The 22,008-nt window shown below is 34.2% G+C and overlaps 1 protein-coding gene across 2 annotated transcripts in view; it reads left to right on the top strand.

The window, feature by feature from the left end:
• Positions 1-220: 220 nt before the first annotated feature.
• LOC113391665 (juvenile hormone esterase-like) overlaps positions 221-22,008 on the top strand; it is a 34,169-nt gene continuing 12,381 nt past the window's right edge. The window contains exons 1-2 of one of the 2 annotated variants that reach the window (XM_026627704.2): positions 240-352; positions 20,707-20,758. In XM_026627704.2, coding sequence (XP_026483489.2) covers positions 20,721-20,758 — 38 coding nt within the window. In that variant the 5' untranslated portion in view covers positions 240-352; positions 20,707-20,720. Of the gene's footprint in view, positions 353-20,706; positions 20,759-22,008 lie in introns of both variants that reach the window. The other variant, XM_026627708.2, reaches the window with a different exon arrangement.

Below are 22,008 nucleotides of genomic sequence, written 5' to 3'. Positions count from 1 at the left end.
TGTTTAAGATGCGTTCATAAATATGACTTCGAAAACAAATGACAACCTATTTTAATTTTTTTAGAAAATTGTTAGTATTCATTTTCTATACACATTTTCAATTATAGTTTTTTGATACTGTTTTAATTGTAAAGCAAATTAATTAATTTTGTTAAACGTTTAATAATATTTTTAGCTTAGCAACACTGGGACAATGTACCAATGGAATAAATAAAATCGGTTACGTCACTACGTCACGTTGGCTGCATTGCGAGTGCTAATGCCCGCTGGGTCACGAGTGCGCTACAGAATTGCATTTTCAAACCTCTGTGAATTAAATTACGGCTTAATTGTGTCATTGAATAGCAACCAGGTGAGTGCAGTATTATATTACGCCAATGTAATAAATTTTTAGTTCCTAAATTGCGTTACTTGTGTCGTTATTTGTGTGTTGTGAAAAAAAAATAAAAAAGTTGCTTCGCCGGAGCCGGCCGCGAAATCGTGAGATTTTTGCAAACAGGTTTGCTATGGCTTTTGTTTTTTAACTTTTTAATGTAGTTCACCATGTTTCGCATTCATAGTAGATATTTACCTATAAATCTGAAATTTCTTGCTGACAAAGCATTTTATAAAAATTTATAAAAGCTTTGATCCAGTCAAGTCAATAATATTTTAAAGGAATGGTTTTTCATTTCTAATATTATATTTCACGATAAATAATATAAACATAAATATGTACTAGATATTATTTATGAATTAAGTAAGTAAAGTGGGTGGGTATTTACGTATTTTTTTGACATAAAAAAATATTTTTGGCCGTCATTGTTTTTACATTTAAGAAAATATCTATTTTGCTATAATTAACAGGACACGAAAGATACATTACTCATTATCCTTATTTATTGTCTTTCAATATCCAAATAATAACATACATTTCCGCTTATTTTCCTATTGGAACAATTACACATTCAGATATATTTAATAATTAACTACATTTAATTATAATTCTTTAATAAAATTGTAATTTCGGTCGTAAAATATTTATAAGATCATAAATTAAATTATAAAATAATAAGGTATGTTTATTATTACTTTTTTAATTAAAATTAAATTTTCGTCGTATACGTTATATTGAAAAAAAAAATTAAATATGTAATATATACAATGTTTACCGTAATTTTGTCATGATTAAAAGACACGTTTATTTTTACTGTTTCTTAAAAACCTTATGCAGTTAGGTAGTAGCTATATAACATAATGATTATTAAAAAAAATACAGCCTACATCAAATCCTAATAAATATAATGACGTAATTCTCTGACGCCATTAACGATTTTAACAATGCTTTTGAATAAAAATTATTTGAGTTTATGTCTTGAAGATATAACATGTATTATACGAATGTCCGTTAAGTTACTAGTAACGGATCTTTAAATTATATTGAATGTATTAAATATTTTATGTTTATAAATGCGGTCGTGTTTAAGTCGACTTTTACTTTCACTTTATTTTACTTTCGATGTAAATGAATCAAATATGTTCAATCCAAATTGTGTTTTTCTTTTTTAATTTAATACTTTTGTTCAAATCATTTCTCACGATTTCTTTCACCTGGTATCTCACTTGATTATAAATACGAAAGTTTGTCGTATGTCAAACGACAGGACGGATTATGATGAAATTAAATATGTACACGACGCTTTTGTCTTCGAGTTTGATAGTGTATACAGTTTTCTAATTAAAAAAAAACCTAATAACTTTATGCATAATCAAGAGAGCGGTAATTTTTATTTTATTAGGCAGTTTAGAATTGGATCATGATCAAATGAATGACTAGTGTGTAATCTGTAATAATATTATTCTATCGTGTTCTATGAGTAGCGTATGTCCGTCTCCGTTTTTTAAAGTATGCATGTATTTCATGACGATCAATTGACGCATTGAGGCGTGGGAAGATAAAAGAAACTCACTTTCATATTTATAATAAATATCTTCATCGATTTGTTTTATGACGTGTAACTCTTGTAAATATTGTTATAAAAGCTATAAAAGTTGGAGAGTGAGAGTGAGAGAGGGAGAGGGAGATTATAAATCTGTTTGACATTTCGTCAAAGTATTTAATGAAAGAGAAAACGAATTAACTTATAAATGTTGATAATGATGCAAAATTATATTCATGGTACGATCATCAACCCTGAGAAATGTGTTTAATTTTGTTATATGTAATTTTATAGCTATGACGTCATTAATAGTCGAGGGTAGTTAATTGGTTTAATTAGGTTAGGATATTATATAAATCAGTTCGACCCTTAACCGCAGTAGCTTCTCATATTGGTGAGAGATGAACGTCGAGAGAATATACAGAGCGTCTGGGTAAGGGTGTAGTTAGAAGTAACTATTTTAGGTGTTTCATTCACAAAGATCAGTAAAAAGAAAGGTGACAGAAACCTTCCTTGTGTTACGCCAACAGAGATATCAATCTGGTAGACTGTAGGGTAAAATTTATTGACAAGTAATATTGTCACGAAGGGAACAATCAGTCCACTACGGTAGCAAAACGTTTAGCTTACATGCGTTCTTTTTTTTAATCGACCTGATGGCGATTCTTTCATTTCCAAGTTCTTTTAAAATCCGGAAAATAATTAATATCCTTCAACAAACGAACTTATTAAAAAGACTATTTTAATGCCCTTAAACAGACTTAACTATGTATTATCATCTTTTTTAGGTATACTATTGATGATTTTTGAATTTCTTCTGACTTATCAACTAGAATAGTCTAGGTTTCCACATTCAGTCGCGTTTTGCCACCGTTTTTTGGTTTTGAGAACACTTAGTCCAATATTTGTTTTTAACTTGGTCTGTACTAAACCACATAAAACCGGGTCATGTTAATATGTTGAACAACTGTCCAATAAAACTTGCATTCAATACACAGTGTAGTAAAACAACTTTTTTTTTAAACCATCGTCCTTGTAATTGGAAGTTCAGTTAATATATTAAATACTCGATCGAGCAAGATCAACTTTTATACGACATTTCACAATGTGACAACCGAAAACAACTCCAGTAAACAGTCGACTGTTTCAATGTTATTGATATTCCAGGGCGTAAAATTGAAATTTGAGGATTTTGAGATGAATTATAACACAAATTAAGCACATGAAAATGAAGTGGTTCTTAAATGGCTCCGGTTTTGACACTCAATCTTCAGTTAACGCTGGGTCATCTCGACTCATTTTGTTTATATCGTTGACAATCTCTGTATATCAAAATAAACTCTTAATTTATCCCATTTTGCGCATAAAGTCCTCTGATAATATTCCATCGTTATACCAATTCTATACCATTTGTCCAGAGACTCTTGTTTGGGCTGATACATGTTCGCCAAGTTCAATCGGCATACGTCTTCGACATACGACGTAAAAGCCAGTTTAATGTCTTAATATTGAAAGCTAGATCAACATATAAACTTCAAGCGAATATCGAACACAACCATCAAGGTCGTAGGTTTCCTCCCACTGCACCAATGCATTGCATAACTTGACAAATGAAATTGCCCTGCAAAGGAATGGCCGAAGTTTAATACTATCAACGTGTAATACCCTTGCACCTGGATACATGCCAGCGTTTGGTAAAGCGCAATATATTATGTCATTTGAGATAAGTAGGTTAGACTTAAAATGGTAAATTTGAACACATTAGATGTTGCGTCATAGGGGAGTCCACTTGGCATCTTTGTATCTAGAACAAGTGTTTTTTTTAATTATGACACAAGCTTTCTTCTCTAAAATCATTGTTATTTGTTTTATGAATACTTCAATAATAATATAAAAAATAACGAAAATGAACCTACTTCAAATATTTCCTCTAAAAATGATACAATTTTTTTTTTACTTGGTTGGTAGTCTGGCAATTTTACCACCTGATGGTAAGTGGGCACCACTGCCCACAGACATTGGTCCGTAATAATAAAATCAAAAAAAATCTAAATCAAAATAATACTTTATTCAAGAAGGCGAGCTTAAGAGCGTGTTTTACGAGCACTTTTGAATCGTCATTTAACAAACTATATTAAGTAAAGCCACCACCGGTTCGGAAATCAGATTCTACCGAGAAGAACCGGCAAGAAACTATATAAATCATACGGTACATCTAGAACACCAACCCTGGGAACCATGTTGCTAAGTGCCTGTAGTTGCACTACTCCCCTTGCCATTGCTGTTTAATCGTACGTCGTCGTCGTCTTTGGGGGTTATACCTGTCCAGACGGGTAGGTACGAAACTTTACCACCAATTATTCTATTTTTTTCAATCCCATGTTCAAAGCGAAGGTGACATCATGAGAAGAGATCAAATTAAGCACAAATCACCAAATGCACAATCAACAATAAAAGTGAAACCTTGAGAATTAAATGCAAACTCTGCGTCAACTTTTCTCTGATAAGTTATCACACGGCACAATTAAAAGCGGCTATAATTATGCTTATTTTATACCGATAAGTATTGTTTTTGTAACCTGTTTTGCTGTTTTTTTTTTTTCTCTCTCGTTGACTGTCTGGCGTATTTTTATTCAATTACAAGCCAAACGTTCCGGTTTCCCGGGGATAGTGTGTGGGTTTACGTAAAGCGTTTGTATCGTAATGTATATGATTCTAGTGGTTTACGCGACGCAGCTCTGGGGCATATGTGTTTTCGCCATGTTTAACAATTGTCAATATTATCTTCAATATCAGTCATTAAAGTTAGGTAATTAGATGAATAATAAGCATAACCCCGTATAAACCTTTTTTTTGGCGTTGTAAAAACGCATTACGCGTTTCCCGAGAGGGGTGAGAGGGGTATGTTGGACTCACCGGTATATCCAGTATAATACTAGTACAATCGAATAGAGTACAGTGTAAAGAATAATAATTATTTATTTACCTTTTGTTGCATCCCCATATCTCTGACTCAAGGGGTTAAGTACAATAAATTTAAAATGTGGTACAATCCGGTATAAACCTAGTTTATATATATATATATATATATATATATAATAAAATTGGAGTGTCTGTTTGTAATATTATGTATGTATACACGGTACATATACCAAAATATTTTTTGTCTGTATGTCTGTCTCTTTGTTCTGACTAATCTATAGAACGGCCGGACCGATATGGACGGGACTTTTACTGGCAGATAGCTGATGTAATAAGGAGTAACTACTACTTTTATTTTTGGATTATATATAAAATAATAATAAAGTCACGCTGCAATGTCCAAATACTAAGTACCCCGCGCAGGCCTCGGGTCACCGTCTCGACGGGTTCCTCCCACCAACGACGTAATATCACAAAAGCTGCCTAATGCAGAGTTAATAAGTTATAGTAAAATCTGCGAACTGAACAGTAACTTTTATGTTAAATTCCAACACGCACGAAGTCGCGGGCACAGCTAGTTATTGATTAATTTTGTACCTAGTTTTTAACTTCACATATGTCTGTCTGTCTGTGTCCACACAGGCTGGTTTAAGCTGTATCGCTCATAAACGGTTTGTTTGTGCAACGAAAACGTTCAACCAGTTTACGGCAAAAAAATTATTTAATCCTTTAAAAACCTTTTAAATGATAATATTTGTTTCAAAATTCATATTATCAAAAAATGTTACAATGCAACGTGAGATACAGGATTGCCTTGATTTCTTTGCTGTATATGAAGTGTACATGAAACGTCATAAATATAAAAAAATATATATTTTTAATAAATTTATTACAAGAATATTTTAATTAATAACAAAATATTTTTATCAATTTCTGGATTGCGAATATTGTTACAAAACAGTATAATAATTATATGCCTGACCGTATTTCGCGCTACTTCCCGCCAAAAGTGAGAATGAAAATAAATTTGACATATTGACGTAATGACGTTCGGATAGTTACACTAACTCCTTATAATATTATATATCTGTTAATTGATGAAGGCGCGCCCCTCCTGTTTACTTAACGGCGTGCATTATTATGAATGAAGCTTGTCTTAGTGTGCGTATGATGACTACAATTAAAGACACCCAAAAAAAAAAATTATATTTGTTAGTAAACTGCGATAATTTAAGAGTGGAGAGGAGACGCCTTCGTGAGTGAATATATCTATCTGATTGGGCTAATTTTGATACTATTTTATGGCTATTAAATTATTATGTTACTTTATAATACAGAAACTCAGAAAAAGACTTGGAATATTTTTTTATATTTTGAATAAAACGTACTAGAACCTGGTTGGTTCCTAAAGTGTTTATTCTTACATAGGAATGCACGTCATACTTATCCAGCGTAAGAGGAATAGAGATCGGTAGGCAAGTCTCCCTCAAGTGTCGAGAAGACTTCAAAGTCAATACAATTAAATACATAAAATCGGTTCAAGATATCCTAGCTGACAGCACGGAGGATGTCTTTGTTACTTCAATTTTTCGCCAGTATTTCTATGTCTTCTACTCGAAACAAATATTTTTGTTGTAAAGTTGTGTTCTGCAAAATGAATGCCAGTGTAGTTACTAGCGATCGCAAGTGGACCGTGTTTAGTGCTTTATCTTAAGTCGGCGTGAAGGCATGACGCGGAGTTGTTAGAACCGCCAAATACATTAATCTATTTTTATTGTTTATAATTAGACAATGTAATGGAAAATTCTCTACTAGAGTCTGTCCGCGAGCATGCTTTTAAGTAGGGGGGGGGGGGATGTTAAGTACCCAATGTCCTCCAAACTCAAATTCCTTTATTTAATATAGGTTATATTACATACACTTATTTATTGATAGTCAAATGAAACACTACCACCGGTTCGTGAAAGAAAACACCCTGACCTGAGAAGAACCGGCAAAAGAAACTTGCCGGGGCGTTTTTTTTTTTGCCTATTTTATTATTTACACAATTGAATAGAAATAGCAAGAAGGCGATCGTTTCATTCCCAAGGTGTGGTATCAATCATAAATTCACTAATTGTATAATAGCCTTTCGCACTTCGCAAGCGTTCCTTAACAATTTGTTTAGATTCTTCTCTGTTATCATGACAATGTATGCAAGATTTTATAATAATCGTTTAAATAATTTATAGCTAACCTTCAGATTTATAATAAATTTTCTATATAGTTCGAATTGTACAAAGAATGATTAAAAATAAAATTAATTGAATGCTATGCTGTTTTACTTGGTGACCACCAAGTGCACGCCCGTCTGGACAGGTCCCACCCACTCATCAGATATTCTATCGCTCAACAGGAATAGTTGGTGTTGTCGGTTTGAAGGATGACTAGTATAACTACAGGCATAAAGGCAAATTTTTTTTTTACGGTGCCAATGTTGGTTTGCGCCTACGTATATAATAGAAAACAAATGAAAATGATGTACAGAACGCCGTCTTGTCGATAAAAGCGTTCTCCTCCAGACAACCTTCGAATACAGGGCATAAGATTGATGAACCGGATTATATTGTCTAATAACAAATATTATTATGTATTGAAAATTTTACTACAATTTTAAATAAAGAAATCTATACAAAAAAAATCGAATCCTGTAATTTTGATTGTGATGCTGTCTGGAATTCGAAATATCCAGGCACATCTCTATGTGACTTTGTATTTTTAAATGTTGTAAAAGAGTAACTACTGAGCTTATTGCCGTTTTTGGAACCGGTGATTGCTTCACTTAATATAGTATGTTAAATGACGATTCAAAAGGGCTTGTAAAAACCTAATTGAATAAACTATATTTTGATATCAAACTGTTGATAGTTAGATAACCCAAAGACACAGCACCAGAACCAAAGAATGGAATATAAAAATAAAGACAAATCTGTTAAGATAATGTCAATTGATTTTAATATAACAGGTTCCAATAGTAGTCCCATTTCCAAGATGTCCGGCTTGGAAAAATCAACTTAAAAAAAATTTTAGGCTTTAACAAATCAACAACGGGACACACTAATTTGGATTCCAATGCCAATTGCGTCCCTACAAGGAATTCTTAATGTATCTTTCAAAGCGATGAGTAAGGTCCTCCTTACGGTAACTAATTCCTTTCTTATAATACAAACAGTCATCTGACTCGACCAGAAGAATAAACCGCGACCTGTATCAAAAACCACTAATTAATTCAAGCCACGGATCCAAGGGTAAGAACTATAGTAGACAAAGGAAATGACAACGAAATAAATTTGTTCGCAACATGATTCAGACTTGTAGGGTTGCCAGGTGACCTGCGATTACAGGACTAGTCCGAGGTCTTGTTGGCAAATCTTGAACGGCAAGACGTCCATTTCCAGGAGCTGAATCTAGTATAATAGGATAATAGTTAGTCTTAGTCTCAATTGCATGGATCAAGTCGTTGTGATCAATGCGAGTGCATCGTATCCATCTTTTTGAGGGATTATTTATTATTATTATTGTTACTTGAATTTTATAGTAATAAACTTTATTTGCGAGAAATATGGCTAGAATTGGTACCAGTATTTTTTTTTTAATTTATGGTATATACATGTGGAGTCTTTGATTTTTTTGACATATATGATATTTTTACGGTAAACCTCTTCCTCTTCTTTTTCACGAATATTTATCCACTGATGCACGATCCGTGCCTTTTATTTTATTTTTTGTATCATTTTATTTATTGATAGGTACCACCCACACATCATGTATTCTACCGACAAGCAGCAATACTTTGTATTGTTGTGTTTCGGTTTGAACAGTGAATGAGCCAGTGTAACTGCAGTTACACGAGATATAATCATTTAGTTTCCATCATTGGTGGTGCATTGGAGATGAAAGGAATTATTCAAATTTCTTACGGCGCCTATGTGTATTGACGGGGGTGAACACTTACCATCAAGTGGTCAATTTTCCCGTTTACATATAACATGTCTTTGGTCCCTATGTCCTCGTGTATAATCCTGACAATGGTGACCCTACACACGCATGATTTTTAACCGATTGCTTGCGTAAATTCTTATGAGTCACCGTCTGCGTCGGACGTCCTTTACGTATTAGTGTCAAACAGATGGTGAGAATATGGAGATTTATTCCAACGCTCTCAAGTTCGAGGCACGAATGCAACGGATGTCTAATTCTCGTTGGAATTTTAATATTCTGCGCCATTTCGTTAACACGGACGGATTTATGTAGAGAACTTTATTGGTACCTAAAATTTTATGACTTTAATTTAGAATTTTCTAGATGTTGAAATTGATGTGTTATTATTATTGCAAATGACGATGAATCATATTTGGAATAGCTTGTAGTTGTAGATGTAATGCGAGCCGTTAAATAGTCCACTGCTGAGCAAACCACTTCTTGAGGAAAAGGTTTAGTACTTCTACCATGCTGCTCCAATGTGGGAAGATGGCCTAGTCCTTAACAGAGGATTTATGCTTCAAGGTTTTTATGGTGCCTGTTGACTCATTTAATTCAGACTCGACTTTGTGCTCTAAATTATTCTAAAATGTAAACAATAATACTTAATATCATCCAGTCTTTAATTTTATTTTTCGTCTATTTTATTGTTTTGACCCGGAGTCCTCGTTTTTGTTTACTTTTACATATTGGGAGTTCAGTTAGCCGGATTAGTACCACTTAATTTTCATGTGACTAATTTTGTGTTCATTAACGTATATGTATCTTGATGATGTTCTGCAAGTTTTGCACCAAGTACCAAAAATCTCCAGACTACCATATCACGGTTCCTAACGAGCAGCGAGACATTTACAAACTTTTTCTTTACAAATATCAGATATAAAATATATATGTTATACCTGTAAACATTGATAAAATCAAGAAAGAAATATTAAAGTCTTTATTGCACACAAAAACATAAAAGTAAATTAAATACACATTAATTTAGCCAAATTGGGGTACAATTGTGGCATTATGTGTTATGTAATATTTTACAGATAAACTATAACATATATAAACAAGTAAAAACTCGAAAAGTAAGTGCTATGTAAGTAAATAAAATGGTGTAGTCAAAGTCTGATTCGAATGCCATTTCTATGACGTCACGTTCGATATGTCGGTTCTTTACTTTCTATGTAAGAAGTATTGATTAACAACAAATTCAAGACATTAGACAAGAAGCCGTATGTCCGTTGCATTAATATCGTACACTTATACGGATTTGAGAGGGTTCTTGGCTATATTAAAGTGTTTTCCAAGCGAATTATTTACGATCAATAAGCAGGAGGTTAGTGTTGCATAGCCTTGTCTGTTTAAAATATAAAAATACGGCTAGTTGTCCAATGTACCTGCAATGATTTCTGGTCCAAAAAAATGTAAGATTTTACTTACTTCGTTCGTCTATCAATGTAAATGTTTTATTTGGATCCTTGTTCGTTTCGGGTGAAACCGGAACTGGGTTGCTGATTCACGACATAAGAACAAACTCATGCGTCGTGTTAATGACGTTGTTAATATTGGATACGTGTGTCCAACATCTGTGGAATTACTTTATAAAACACCATAAATAGTTACAGGTTGGCGGTAGGGCCTTGTTGAAGCCCATCTACGTAGGTACTGCCCACTTATCAGATATTCTATCGCCGATTAGGAACATTTAGTATTGTTAAGTTCTGATTTGAAGGGTGAATAGTATACCTACAGGCATAAGAGACATCAAATCTTAGCTCCCAAGGTTGGTGGAACATTTGATGTAAAGAATGGTTAATGTTTCTTAGCGCCAATATCTATTTGACCGTCTCAAAGATACTATAACATAAATAGCTGAAGATTATTTAAATATACCGGATACTAGTCTCATTATTATATTGATTTACATATATTTTACATTAGCAGCCTGTAAATTTCCCACTGCTGGGCTAAGGTCTCCTCTCTCTTTGAGTAGAAGGTTTGGAGCATATTCCACCTCGCCGCTCCAATGCGGGTTGATGGAATATACATGTGGCAGAATTTCTTTGAAATTAGACACATGCAGGTTTCCTCTGGATGTTTCCTTCTCCGCCGAGCGCGAGATGAATTATAAAAACACAAATTAAGCGCATGAAAAATCAGTGGTGCTTGCCTGGGCTTGAACCCGAAATCATCGGTTAAGATGCACGCGTTCTAACCACTGGGCCATCTCGGCTCCATTTTATTCATATTTTTTATTAATTAATATATGAGGATAGACATGACACGGGTATTATTATTAATCGTGTCCGGATAAATATTTGCGTATCCGTTTTGTCCGGCGTTTGTTGGCCCTTTGTATTAAACCGACTGTAACGTCGCATACAGCGCTTGTAGAGTGAATATAATAAAATGTATGAATTATAAATGTAATTCCGGTTTTAAGGACAAAATGTTGGAAATACTTTAATTCCGAGTCCGGCTGTTGTATTTAACGGTTGGACACCCCAGTTGAACCACCAATGTACCGTTTTTATAGCGTATTTTCGACAAGAAATTCATAATATACTTTGAATATATTTGTAATCGCTCTCTTTAAAGGTCTCTTTTTAGGTGTTAACGTCGTACCGTATACCCGGGGTTGAAGTTGTCATTACTTTATAAATATCTATATCTATACTAATATTATAAATGGGAAATTAAATATATCTGTCTGTCTGTTGCTCTATCACTGCCAACCAACTGAACCGAATTTGACGACCCCCGTGGTCGAGTAGTGTGTACACCGGTTTTCATGGGTACGCCACTCCGAGGCCCCGGGTTCGATTCCCGGCCGAGTCGATGTAGAAAAAGTTCATTAGTTTTCTATATTGGGTTTGGGTGTTTGTGGTGCCGTCGTTACTTCTGATTTTCCATAACACAAGTGCTTTACCTACTTACATTGGGTTCAGAGTAATGTATGTGATGTTGTCCAATATTTAGAATTTGATGAAATTTGTTATGAAATATGCTTGAATCCCAAGGCACGACTTAGGCTACTTTTTATTCCTAAATCATGTCCACTAACCTCAACACGAGTGAAACCGTAGTCGACTACTAGTCAATGACACCACGATGTTAAAACACCAAATAACTTTTAATTGGACAATAGTCATTAAACTGAAGCTAATTTTTAATTTCAACCAATCAGTGCATTCGTAGAAAGTTTTTAATTTTTGATTGCATTTAAACATTTTAAAAATATAAAAAAAAAAATGAAGACATAAGTGTCTGTTCTTATAAGAACGTGAGATTATCCGTGACCTTGAAAATTGTTACATATTCTTAATGCATGAGTTTGTCACGCTCTGATGATAAGGAACTGAAGCAAGGAGACTGTAGCGTAAAGCCAGACACAGATTATAAATACATTTACTTTAGTACCTACATACATATATATATATATACAACAGATCTATGCTTTTAAACGAGGAGACGTTTTGTTTTGTACCGAATAATCTACTGAATCAATATAAATGAAATTCATATGAGAAAATGCAGCAGGTTTCGGAGAAGATTTTGGTATATTAGTAATATTATACAAGTTTGGCTTCGTAGTGGTTTGTGCTGAGATGGTCCAGTGATTAGAACGCGTGCATCTTAACTAATTGCAAACACCAATTTTCATGTGCTTAATTTGTGTTTATAATTCATCTCGTGCTCGGCGGTGACGGTAAACATCATGTGTCTAATTTCAATGAAATTCTGCCACATCTGTATACATCGACGTGTTTTGGAGCAGCGTGTCGGAACTGCTGGACTGCACATATGTGGGTCACTGCTACGCTATTTCTAATGGAATGGCGCAGAGGTGACTCACATATCTAAAGATTCATATTTTTTAGATAGCCTTAGGTTAAGTACTAACATAGACATTTTAAGTTTTTGTATTACTAACAAAATGAGTCCATGATACTTGAAATAAATATTATTTTTTATTTATTTATAATAAGCTCCAAAACCCTCACCTCAAATGGAGAGGAGGCCTTAGCCCGGCAGTGAGACACTAGTAGGTTGTGATATATAATTACTACTACATAACGTAATATTCTTTTTTTTTATATTTTGAATACACAATAATATAAATCTTTTCGAAAGAAACGGTGACAATCATTGTATAAACACGAGGAGGCAAGGTAAACTAATAGCACCTAGTTTCCGACTTCGTAATGTTAATACGTCCTTCCTGGGGCTCGGTCTTCATTTCGTTTCTATAATAAGATTCTATTGTTATTATTAAATAATATATAGTAATGTAAGTTAAATGTCGGATAAGAGTAACTACTGATTTTCGTAACGGTTCTCCTCGGTAGAATCGACTTTCCGAACCGGTGATATTTTACGTTTAATTCAACTTTGTAACGTGATGCAAAAGTGTTTTATGAGCCTACTGGAATAAAGAATATTATGATTTATATATTACTCGTAATGCCTGGACATTTTTTAATCGGTCGTCTGGAACATAATTTATATACGTGCCGTATTTGTTCGTGGAACCCCGAAACAGATAGTTAGTATCTAATATAAAATTCAACATATCTGTTTGTGTATCACAATGGGTGGTAGTCACACCATAAACAAAAACAATGGCCAGCGTCGTTTGTTTGAATGATGACATATTTTTAATTTACAATACTGAACATTCGATTTTTTAATTCATTGTATTATTTATGGTTAGTTTAACTGGGCTGTGCTACACGTATGTAATCATTTTTAGATCCGAAAAACCCTTACGACACCTGTGATTTTGAAAATTTATTCAATACCAAAACGTGCCCCCAAAGGGTTCATTAGTGATGAACTCTGGTATCATTAACAATTATTCCACTTTGAACATTTCGATGGTAATTTCAAGCACAATAACATCTTTGGAACCTGTGGTTAAGACAATGCGAGTCTATGGTTGATAATTTGCTATCAGACGGTTAGTTGGCCTTTGCATTCAAAAAAAATACGAAAAATACACGTATGTGCAGACACGACGATTTGTTAGTAAGATATATTATTTATTATACGTCTATACAGTGCGTCAGAGTATTGGGCTACAAAAGGGATGACTGAGAGACAACTGCATGTCGAAGAGATGAGAATGTTAAAAGGATTGTGTGGTGTTACGCGAATGGATAGAGTAAGGAATCTGTACATAAGAGGAAGTTGGAAAGTGACTCCGGTAACCGAGAAGCTATCCGGAAACCGGCTGTCACGGTATGGGCATATTATGCGGAATGAGGAGCATGTTGTAAGGAAGGTCTAGACCATGGACGAGGATGGATATAGAGGTAGGGGACGACCAAAGAAACGTGGATGGATTGTGTGAAAGACGATATGTCTAGAAAGAATGTTACTTGTGAGACGACGTTCGACCGAGAAGTATGGAAGAAGAAGACATGCTGCGCCGACCCCAAATAAAATTGGGATAAGGGCAGGAGGATGATTTTGTTATTGCTCAATTCACGCGGGATTTTTAATAAGATTTTTTTCATTGTCATTTTATTGTTATCAAACGTTGCTTATTTATTTCATTGTGTATGTTATTTAATACATAATAGCAAAAGCAACGTCGTTCCAAACGGGTGTACCACGACACCAGTTTTTTTATAATCTGCTTAAAACAACACTTTTGAGAAGGTGATTAGTCATCAGACGACATATTTGTTCCTTTGCTTGAAATGAAATAAAAAAATATATATCACGCAAAATAATGACGTAACGATTCGTCATATTTTGGTTGTTTTTTTTTTTATTTATTTTTAGGCAAAGGAACAATGATCAATAGATCATTATCATATATTATATATATATATCAATAGATACTATAAAATAATAATTTTATAGTATGTATTCAATTTGTATTCAAACGAGTGTTATTTTATGTATCAAAGGCATTGTCTGGTTTAATGTTATATTTATATTTAATGTGTTTGTTTACACAATTGTAACACTGTCAACAAATTGAGACTCATTAACTGCCTCGTTGGTCTAGCTGATCTTGAGGTGACGGATTCAAATCTTGATCGGAAGCTATTGGGGTTTCCCGTCAGAAAATTTCAGACTCAGTCTTCGAAATGTGCACACCTTAACCTGGCGTATCAAACTCTGGACTGATCGAGATCTGCTCGGCTGTCGGTATTTGCGCTCCAATCTATACATATAAAAAAATTGAAGTGTCTGTTTGTAATATTAAAATAACCGCTTTTTATTAAATTCATGTGTATGTATACACGGTACTTAACCAAAATAACATTTATTTTTCGATTTTTGTCCGTCTGTTTGTTCCGGCTAATCTCTGGAACGGCTGGACCGATTTTGATGGAATAATGGATAACTTAGGGTACAAAAATAACTTTTTTTGTTAAATCCATCCGTGCACGAAGTCGCGGGCGCAGCTAGTTGGTTTATAAGTGAGGAAACAGAGTGAACACCTGTGTTTGCGCACACACTTGTTTCCTATATAATGTACTGTATAGTTTTCTGGTCTCCCTTAAGACTGGCAGCTTTGACCCGTGACACAAATTGGTTAGGACGACATCGGCACTCGATATAAAATATAATTGGAATGATTACTAAAATAATATATCTAAAGTCTCATAATTCGATGGGACGGCGAATCCGATACGACCGTAGCGTTCAGGCGCAGGACCAACGGTTTTACGTGTTTTACGGGTCACGAGAGTATGCACACTTCCAACTTACAGAGACCAGCGGGTCCAGATCTAAAGCCTTATGTCTAGCCACTTGACCAACGACGTGTATAATATAAACATTTTGTTAATTAATAGTAGGAATCAAACCCGTTTATATTACAACGTAGAACATGCGACACGATTCTGATGACTATTGGAACTTATATTTATAGATATTATATTATAGTTAATTGAACAAATTAAGAAAAATTCTTAGTAATTATTGTTATTCATATTAAGTTACATTTGCATTTTATTATTAATAAGATTATATTTTTGTAAATTCTACTATAATTATTAATTATTTTCTGTTTATTTGATATTACTTTTTATTTAATGTATTAGATTTTTTTTTTTTTAATTATGTTAATTTGTACTGTTTGTTTCCCGAATAAAATAAAAAAAAAAATATATATATATATATATCAAAGTGAAATCTTTCGTAAGCATAATGAACGATTGAAATTAATTAAAGTTCCCACTGCTGGGCATATTTTAAGTGAATATACAAATTTTATAATTCGCGATATATTATACTAATAAGTGAACGGATGAAAGGAGGGTTCGGTCAGGATCGTGACCTAGTTTCCGTTTGGGGGTCGACGTGTAACGATCCATGGGTGGGGAGTGGTTATTGTTAATGCTAATTCTGCGTAACGTATTATAATGACGTTATGTATTTAATAACAACTACTTAAGGGTAGAATAAAGATAAACAAACCTTATTTTTACGTTATCATACGATTTGCTGAAAACTCGGCTATATTGTGGACTACTAAGAGTTTACGATTAATATATCTTTACTTATAATACGATATTATTACACTTAACTATTTATTTCTACTTTAATTTTACTTCCGAAATTCCGATAACAGTTTCGTCGACGTTCGAAACGTATTTTTTCGTCAATCCATAGTGAATATCATAGATCAATCAAGCTCTCGACCAATGATATCGCGTCTATTGGCTGTCAAATGTTGTTTTGACTTTTCTCCTCTTATGCCTGGAATAGAGTATGTTTATATACAGGGTTATTGGTAATTCGACGTATTCCCGTTACGACTTTCTGCCAGCGTCCTTTGTGGTCATTTTATTTCGGTTGTTTTGAAATAAGTTCCTAGTTTTTATACATTTTTGGACAGCTGATAAAACGGTTGCTTTTAAAATAATCTGCAGGACAAATTTCATAACGATTTTTTTTTGTTTTTAAGACATTTTTGTGGAAAAAAAATAAAAAACATTAAAACAATACCTTTTTCCGACTCGAATTTTTAAAATTGGACCGATAATTATTGTTTTAATATTGACAAATAACCAGTGTTTGTTGGTTTTTATAAATCAGAAGAAAAACAATAGATTTTAATTGATACTTTTTTTAAATAAATTTTTGAAGTTGCATTTTTGACTTATTTTGAAAAAATCTAATAAACGTGATAACTTAAAAATTGTTCACTTTTGCATGCACCATGCATATGGGGGTTAAAATTATTGCAAATAATCACCCCTACCACCTCCTAACGGGAATACGTCGAATTACCAATAACCCTGTAATATATTAAAGACACAGCTTCTAGTAAACAAGTACATAAATAAAGTGTCAATTATTGTAATCAGTATATATTATGAGTTTAAAAATGGTTATTTATTAACGAAAGTTGAAAATAATAATTAATTTATTCAAAAATCCATAAATAAAAATGCATTTATAGGCGTGTGCGTAGTGTGTGAATCGGGAAGAAATAACAATGTCCACGACTTGATAGTAACTCGTATAATACGCACACAATGAACGCAGAAAGAAAAAGTCAGAAGGTAACAGAGTACGGAAGAAGAAAGCAACAGTTCTGATAGAATCGATAACACATTTAAATCACTAAAACTAAATACGAAAACAATTTGATATTAAAGGCTAGTAGACGAATCGCATCGAGCGTGGAGATCGACTAACTAATTAGCTTTGCACTCTTTGGCGACTTACGATATTACGCGCCGGCGGGTAGACCCGGAACAAAAGCGTCGCTCGGCCGATCCGCCGCGTATTACGGGTTTAGCCCGAGTATGCTTGTGTATTAATATTTTGCGTTAACGTTGCTATGAAAATAAATATACGAAGTTTAATGTCGGTGGGTATTGTGTATGTATATTATATTATAACATAAATAGTAAATAAATATTAAGTAGAATATTATATTGTAATAGTGTAATAAATAAATATCATAAATTAATAAACTAATTATGTACACAATAATAATTCACCTACACATTTTTTTAAATGTTTGTTACGTGATACGAAACGCTCCTGATTGGTCGGGTTTATGATGACGTCACTTGCTTTTTAACCTGGTTTGCCTACTGTATGTGGATTATATGTGCCACAGATTACAATACAGGCAAGTGACGTCACCGACCCCATTGCAGCGCCATATTGTCAAAGTAGCGTTTTCGCGCGCTATTTAAATATGTAATTTTTAATTTGATATTTTTCAGCAAATACGTACTAGAATTAAAAATTACAACTTTAACACCTGAATCTCTACTAAATAATATAAAATGGATTTTAAAAACCAGTCAAATAGCCTATTCAATGTAAATTTCAAAGATATCCATCTTTTTACATTTATTTATAGAGACTTCAAACCAAAAAGTATCTATTGTATTTGTATAATTCTATGATTAAATATGACATAGCTGCGAGCAATATAACCTGTTCAGTTAAAATATATTAATTAACATAATATAATAATAATAGCTTAAAATCTATATTAATATTATCAGGTCTGCGATAGACCCGATCGAAACCTATCCACAATTAAACATCCTTATTTTTTTTTGACGATAACATATCTCAGCAAAATCCGTATAATCGAGATTTTTCGATATTAAATCCATGTTATTCAATGACGTGACAGTTCAACGGGCGGCCATGTTTGACGTTTACGGGTGCGTTCGGATAGTGTGATCCAGATAATAATTACGTGCGGGGTTACGGTAGTTAGGTATATTTATATTTGTTTAGTTGTAATCATTTTACCCGAGCGAAGTTAGGTCTTCATCTAATGTCATCAATCATCATCATCAACAGCCTGTAAATTTCTCACTGCTGGGCTAAGGCCTCCTCTCCCTTTGAGAAGGTTTGAGCGTATTCCACAACGCTGCTCCAATGCGGGTTGGTGGAATACACATGTGGCAGAATTTCGTTGAAATTAGACACATGCAGGTTTCCTCACGATGTTTTCCTTCACCGCTGAGCACGAGATGAATTATAAACACAAATTAAGCGCATGAAAAATCAGTGGTGCCTGCCTGGGTTTGAACCCGAAATCATCGGTTAAGATGCACGCGTTCTAACCACTGGGCCATCTCGGCTCATCTAATATAGGTACATATTATAATCATTTTCGAATCGCACGATTTTTTATGTATATTTCTTTAGTCGTTTTTTCAGTTGGAATAACAAAGAAAAATCGTCTTATTAAATAGCATTGCCGTAAATATAATTGTGTATATTCTTTATAAGGTAATAAAATCGAGATGTAGAATTAATGCTGGAGAAATTTCCTACTTTCACTGTTTATGAGAAGTGACGCGGAGACGTTTAAACTGTAGTAGTGAGAACGAAATGGAATAATTAACCGTTTCGTTTATGGTGAGAATGAGAAATTATATTTTTTTATCTCGGTAGCGACGTCGAGTGAGATCAGTGAGTTGGTGATCGCTTTATTTTGTATAGACTTTACTGCGAGTGTTTTTTATTATTATACTAGTTGTCGCCCGCGGTTTTGCTCGAGTTTTATGGGTGTAAGGTATAAAACAGTAGCCCATGTTCATCGTTGGAGTTCAATCTTGCTTCACACCAAATTTCATCGAATTCGGTTCAGTAGTTTGTCCGTAAAAGAGCAACAGACGACGGACATACTTTCGCATTTATAAAACTAATTAGGTAGGTGGACGTAGATGTCGAAACATTTATATTCAATTAAATTTTACAAATTACTTCAAAGAATAAATCCTTTTTGGTGCGAATTGATCTAGTGCATATATGAGCACTCTGAATCCAATGGGACGGCGATCTGACACGACCAGGGAGGGTACGGACTCTCACTGAGACAGTCTCGATAATCAAATCAAATCAAATCAATTTTATTTTATTTTATTCAAGTAAACTTCACAATGAAGCGTTTTTGAATAGTAAATATTTAACTTCTACCACCGTTTCGGAAAGCAGCATCCAGAGAGCAGAAACGGTAAGAAACTCGCATAGTTGCTCCTTTCAAATAAACAGATTTATAATGCTGTTTTTTTACAATAATTAGTGTCCTGTGATGAAACCCGAGCTTCACACCGCCGAATCACACAATCAAAATTTATTTATGGATTTTGGTATGGAAAACTTGAATTATATCTGTCGACCGACCCCTAAAATGACCGAAGCCGCGGGTTACAGCTTGTTTAATTAAAATTTATCGCAGATGAAATAGCGTAGTACAGCTATTAATATTACAGATTTAAATACCTAAAATATATTGACAGAATAACGTATACGGGTAACTTGGTGCTGTGCAAGTCCGCCTGGGTATGTACCACCCACTGATCATGTATTCCACCGTCGCACATACTTAAATTGTTGACAAGCAAATATAAAGATTGCCAAGTATGAGGTCATGGAATTGGAATACTTTAATGATGATTCACATCTTTACTTCGATTAGCTGATTCGATTTGCTGAGTCAAAAATAGTTGAAGAAATATCTGTAAATAAATAATTAATTTCTTATCAATACGTACATATATATATTTATTTTTATAGTGTAGTTACACGGACAGGCAAGTTGACCACCTGACGAGTCACAACAGTTCATAGATATATGGGCCATAAAAATTCATCATTCCTTACATCACCAATACGACCTTGGGAGCTAAGATGTTATATCCCTTGTGCCTGTGGTTACACTGGTCCAATTATTCTTCAAACCGGATCACAGTAATACTAAGTATTCCTGTTTGACGGTAGAATTTACGATGAGTGGGTGGTACCTACCCAGACGGGTTTGCGAAAACAAAATGACATCATATCATAAAATAGATAAGATAAATTGTTGTTATATAAATTTTGTTAATTAATTTATTATTTTCAGTAAGAAATATCAGAATGATAAGCGTGGTCAACGAATTCTTAGACGACCTACGGTGAGTTTGGATATTGGATACATAGTAATCTAACCCATGATAATTTTGAACTAATATTGCATATTGGAATGTTTGGATGCACTTTACTAACCACGCTTTGAGTGCGCTATTTTTTTTTTAACAACGTAATGACGTGCCTTTCGCTGGCTTTTGTTCTAATTGTGCGTTTATGGTACTATGCCGAAACGCTATGGGGCTATTCTCTACAGAATCACTATTTATAGTTTCAACTTGACGGATGAATGTTTCAGCAACGCAAAGGAGACAAAACAAAGAATGATTTCAAAAATATATTTGTCTCCTTAAATTGTATGGACCATTGCGAAAGCATATAGTAAAACTAGACAGGTTTTTTTATGACATAGGTTGGCGGACGAGCATATTAGCTACCTGATGGTAAGTGGTCACCACCGCCCATAGACAAAGGCGCTGTAAGAAATATTAACCATTCCTTACATCACCTATGCGCCATCAACCTTGGGAATTAAGATGTTATGTCCCTTGTGCCTGTGATCACACTGGCTCACTCACCCTTCTAACCGAAACAACAATACAGAGTAATGTTATTTGGCGGTAGAATATCTGATCAGTGGGTGGTACATACCCAGACGCACTTGCACAAAGCCCTACCACCAAGTAAAATATGTAATTAGCCGGAAAATTTTGAACGTAGCATTAAACTAACAACGCGAACACGCCCCGACTTCGCACGGATGCAATTTTTTAATAAAGAAAACGATCTCATATAAGTATTATTTATTTATAGCGCTCAAGAATAATGCAGCTTTCTTCCAATTAATTTTTTTTTAGAATTGGATCTTGAGTTCCAGACATTACTCTGTACATTCAAACAAGCCAAAGTTATAGCTCTTTGTGACATTAGTATATCATAATTATTTAGGTTAGGTTGGCGTGGTTATAATTTCATGTGAAGAGGAGAGACTGATCACAGCGAGCAGTCGTGTCCGTGATGCTCAACGAGATGTCGGCGAATAGGGCCTCTGTTGTCTCCTGTGAGACTGTCATATCCCAAAACGAGACGATGGAGTGGCATCGGGATCCTGATCCCGAAGGGAATGACGGTTAAGCCTTGAGCCCGTGACTCTAAGGTCTCGCATGTCCTGTTTTATGCGGGCTTTGAGGGCATGCAGTCGGGATGATCTCGTAATGGCCTATGCACTACTAGAGATGAGTCCGGGGAGGAGAGATCTCTAATGCTCCCTGAATTGAGCTCCGAAAAGTCTCAAGGG

Source organism: Vanessa tameamea, chromosome 30 (genome assembly GCF_037043105.1).
Source record: "Vanessa tameamea isolate UH-Manoa-2023 chromosome 30, ilVanTame1 primary haplotype, whole genome shotgun sequence".
In the NCBI taxonomy this organism is placed as follows: domain Eukaryota; kingdom Metazoa; phylum Arthropoda; class Insecta; order Lepidoptera; family Nymphalidae; genus Vanessa; species Vanessa tameamea.
Note: the sequence above shows the minus strand (reverse complement) of the source record. Positions and strands in the feature narration are given on the sequence as shown.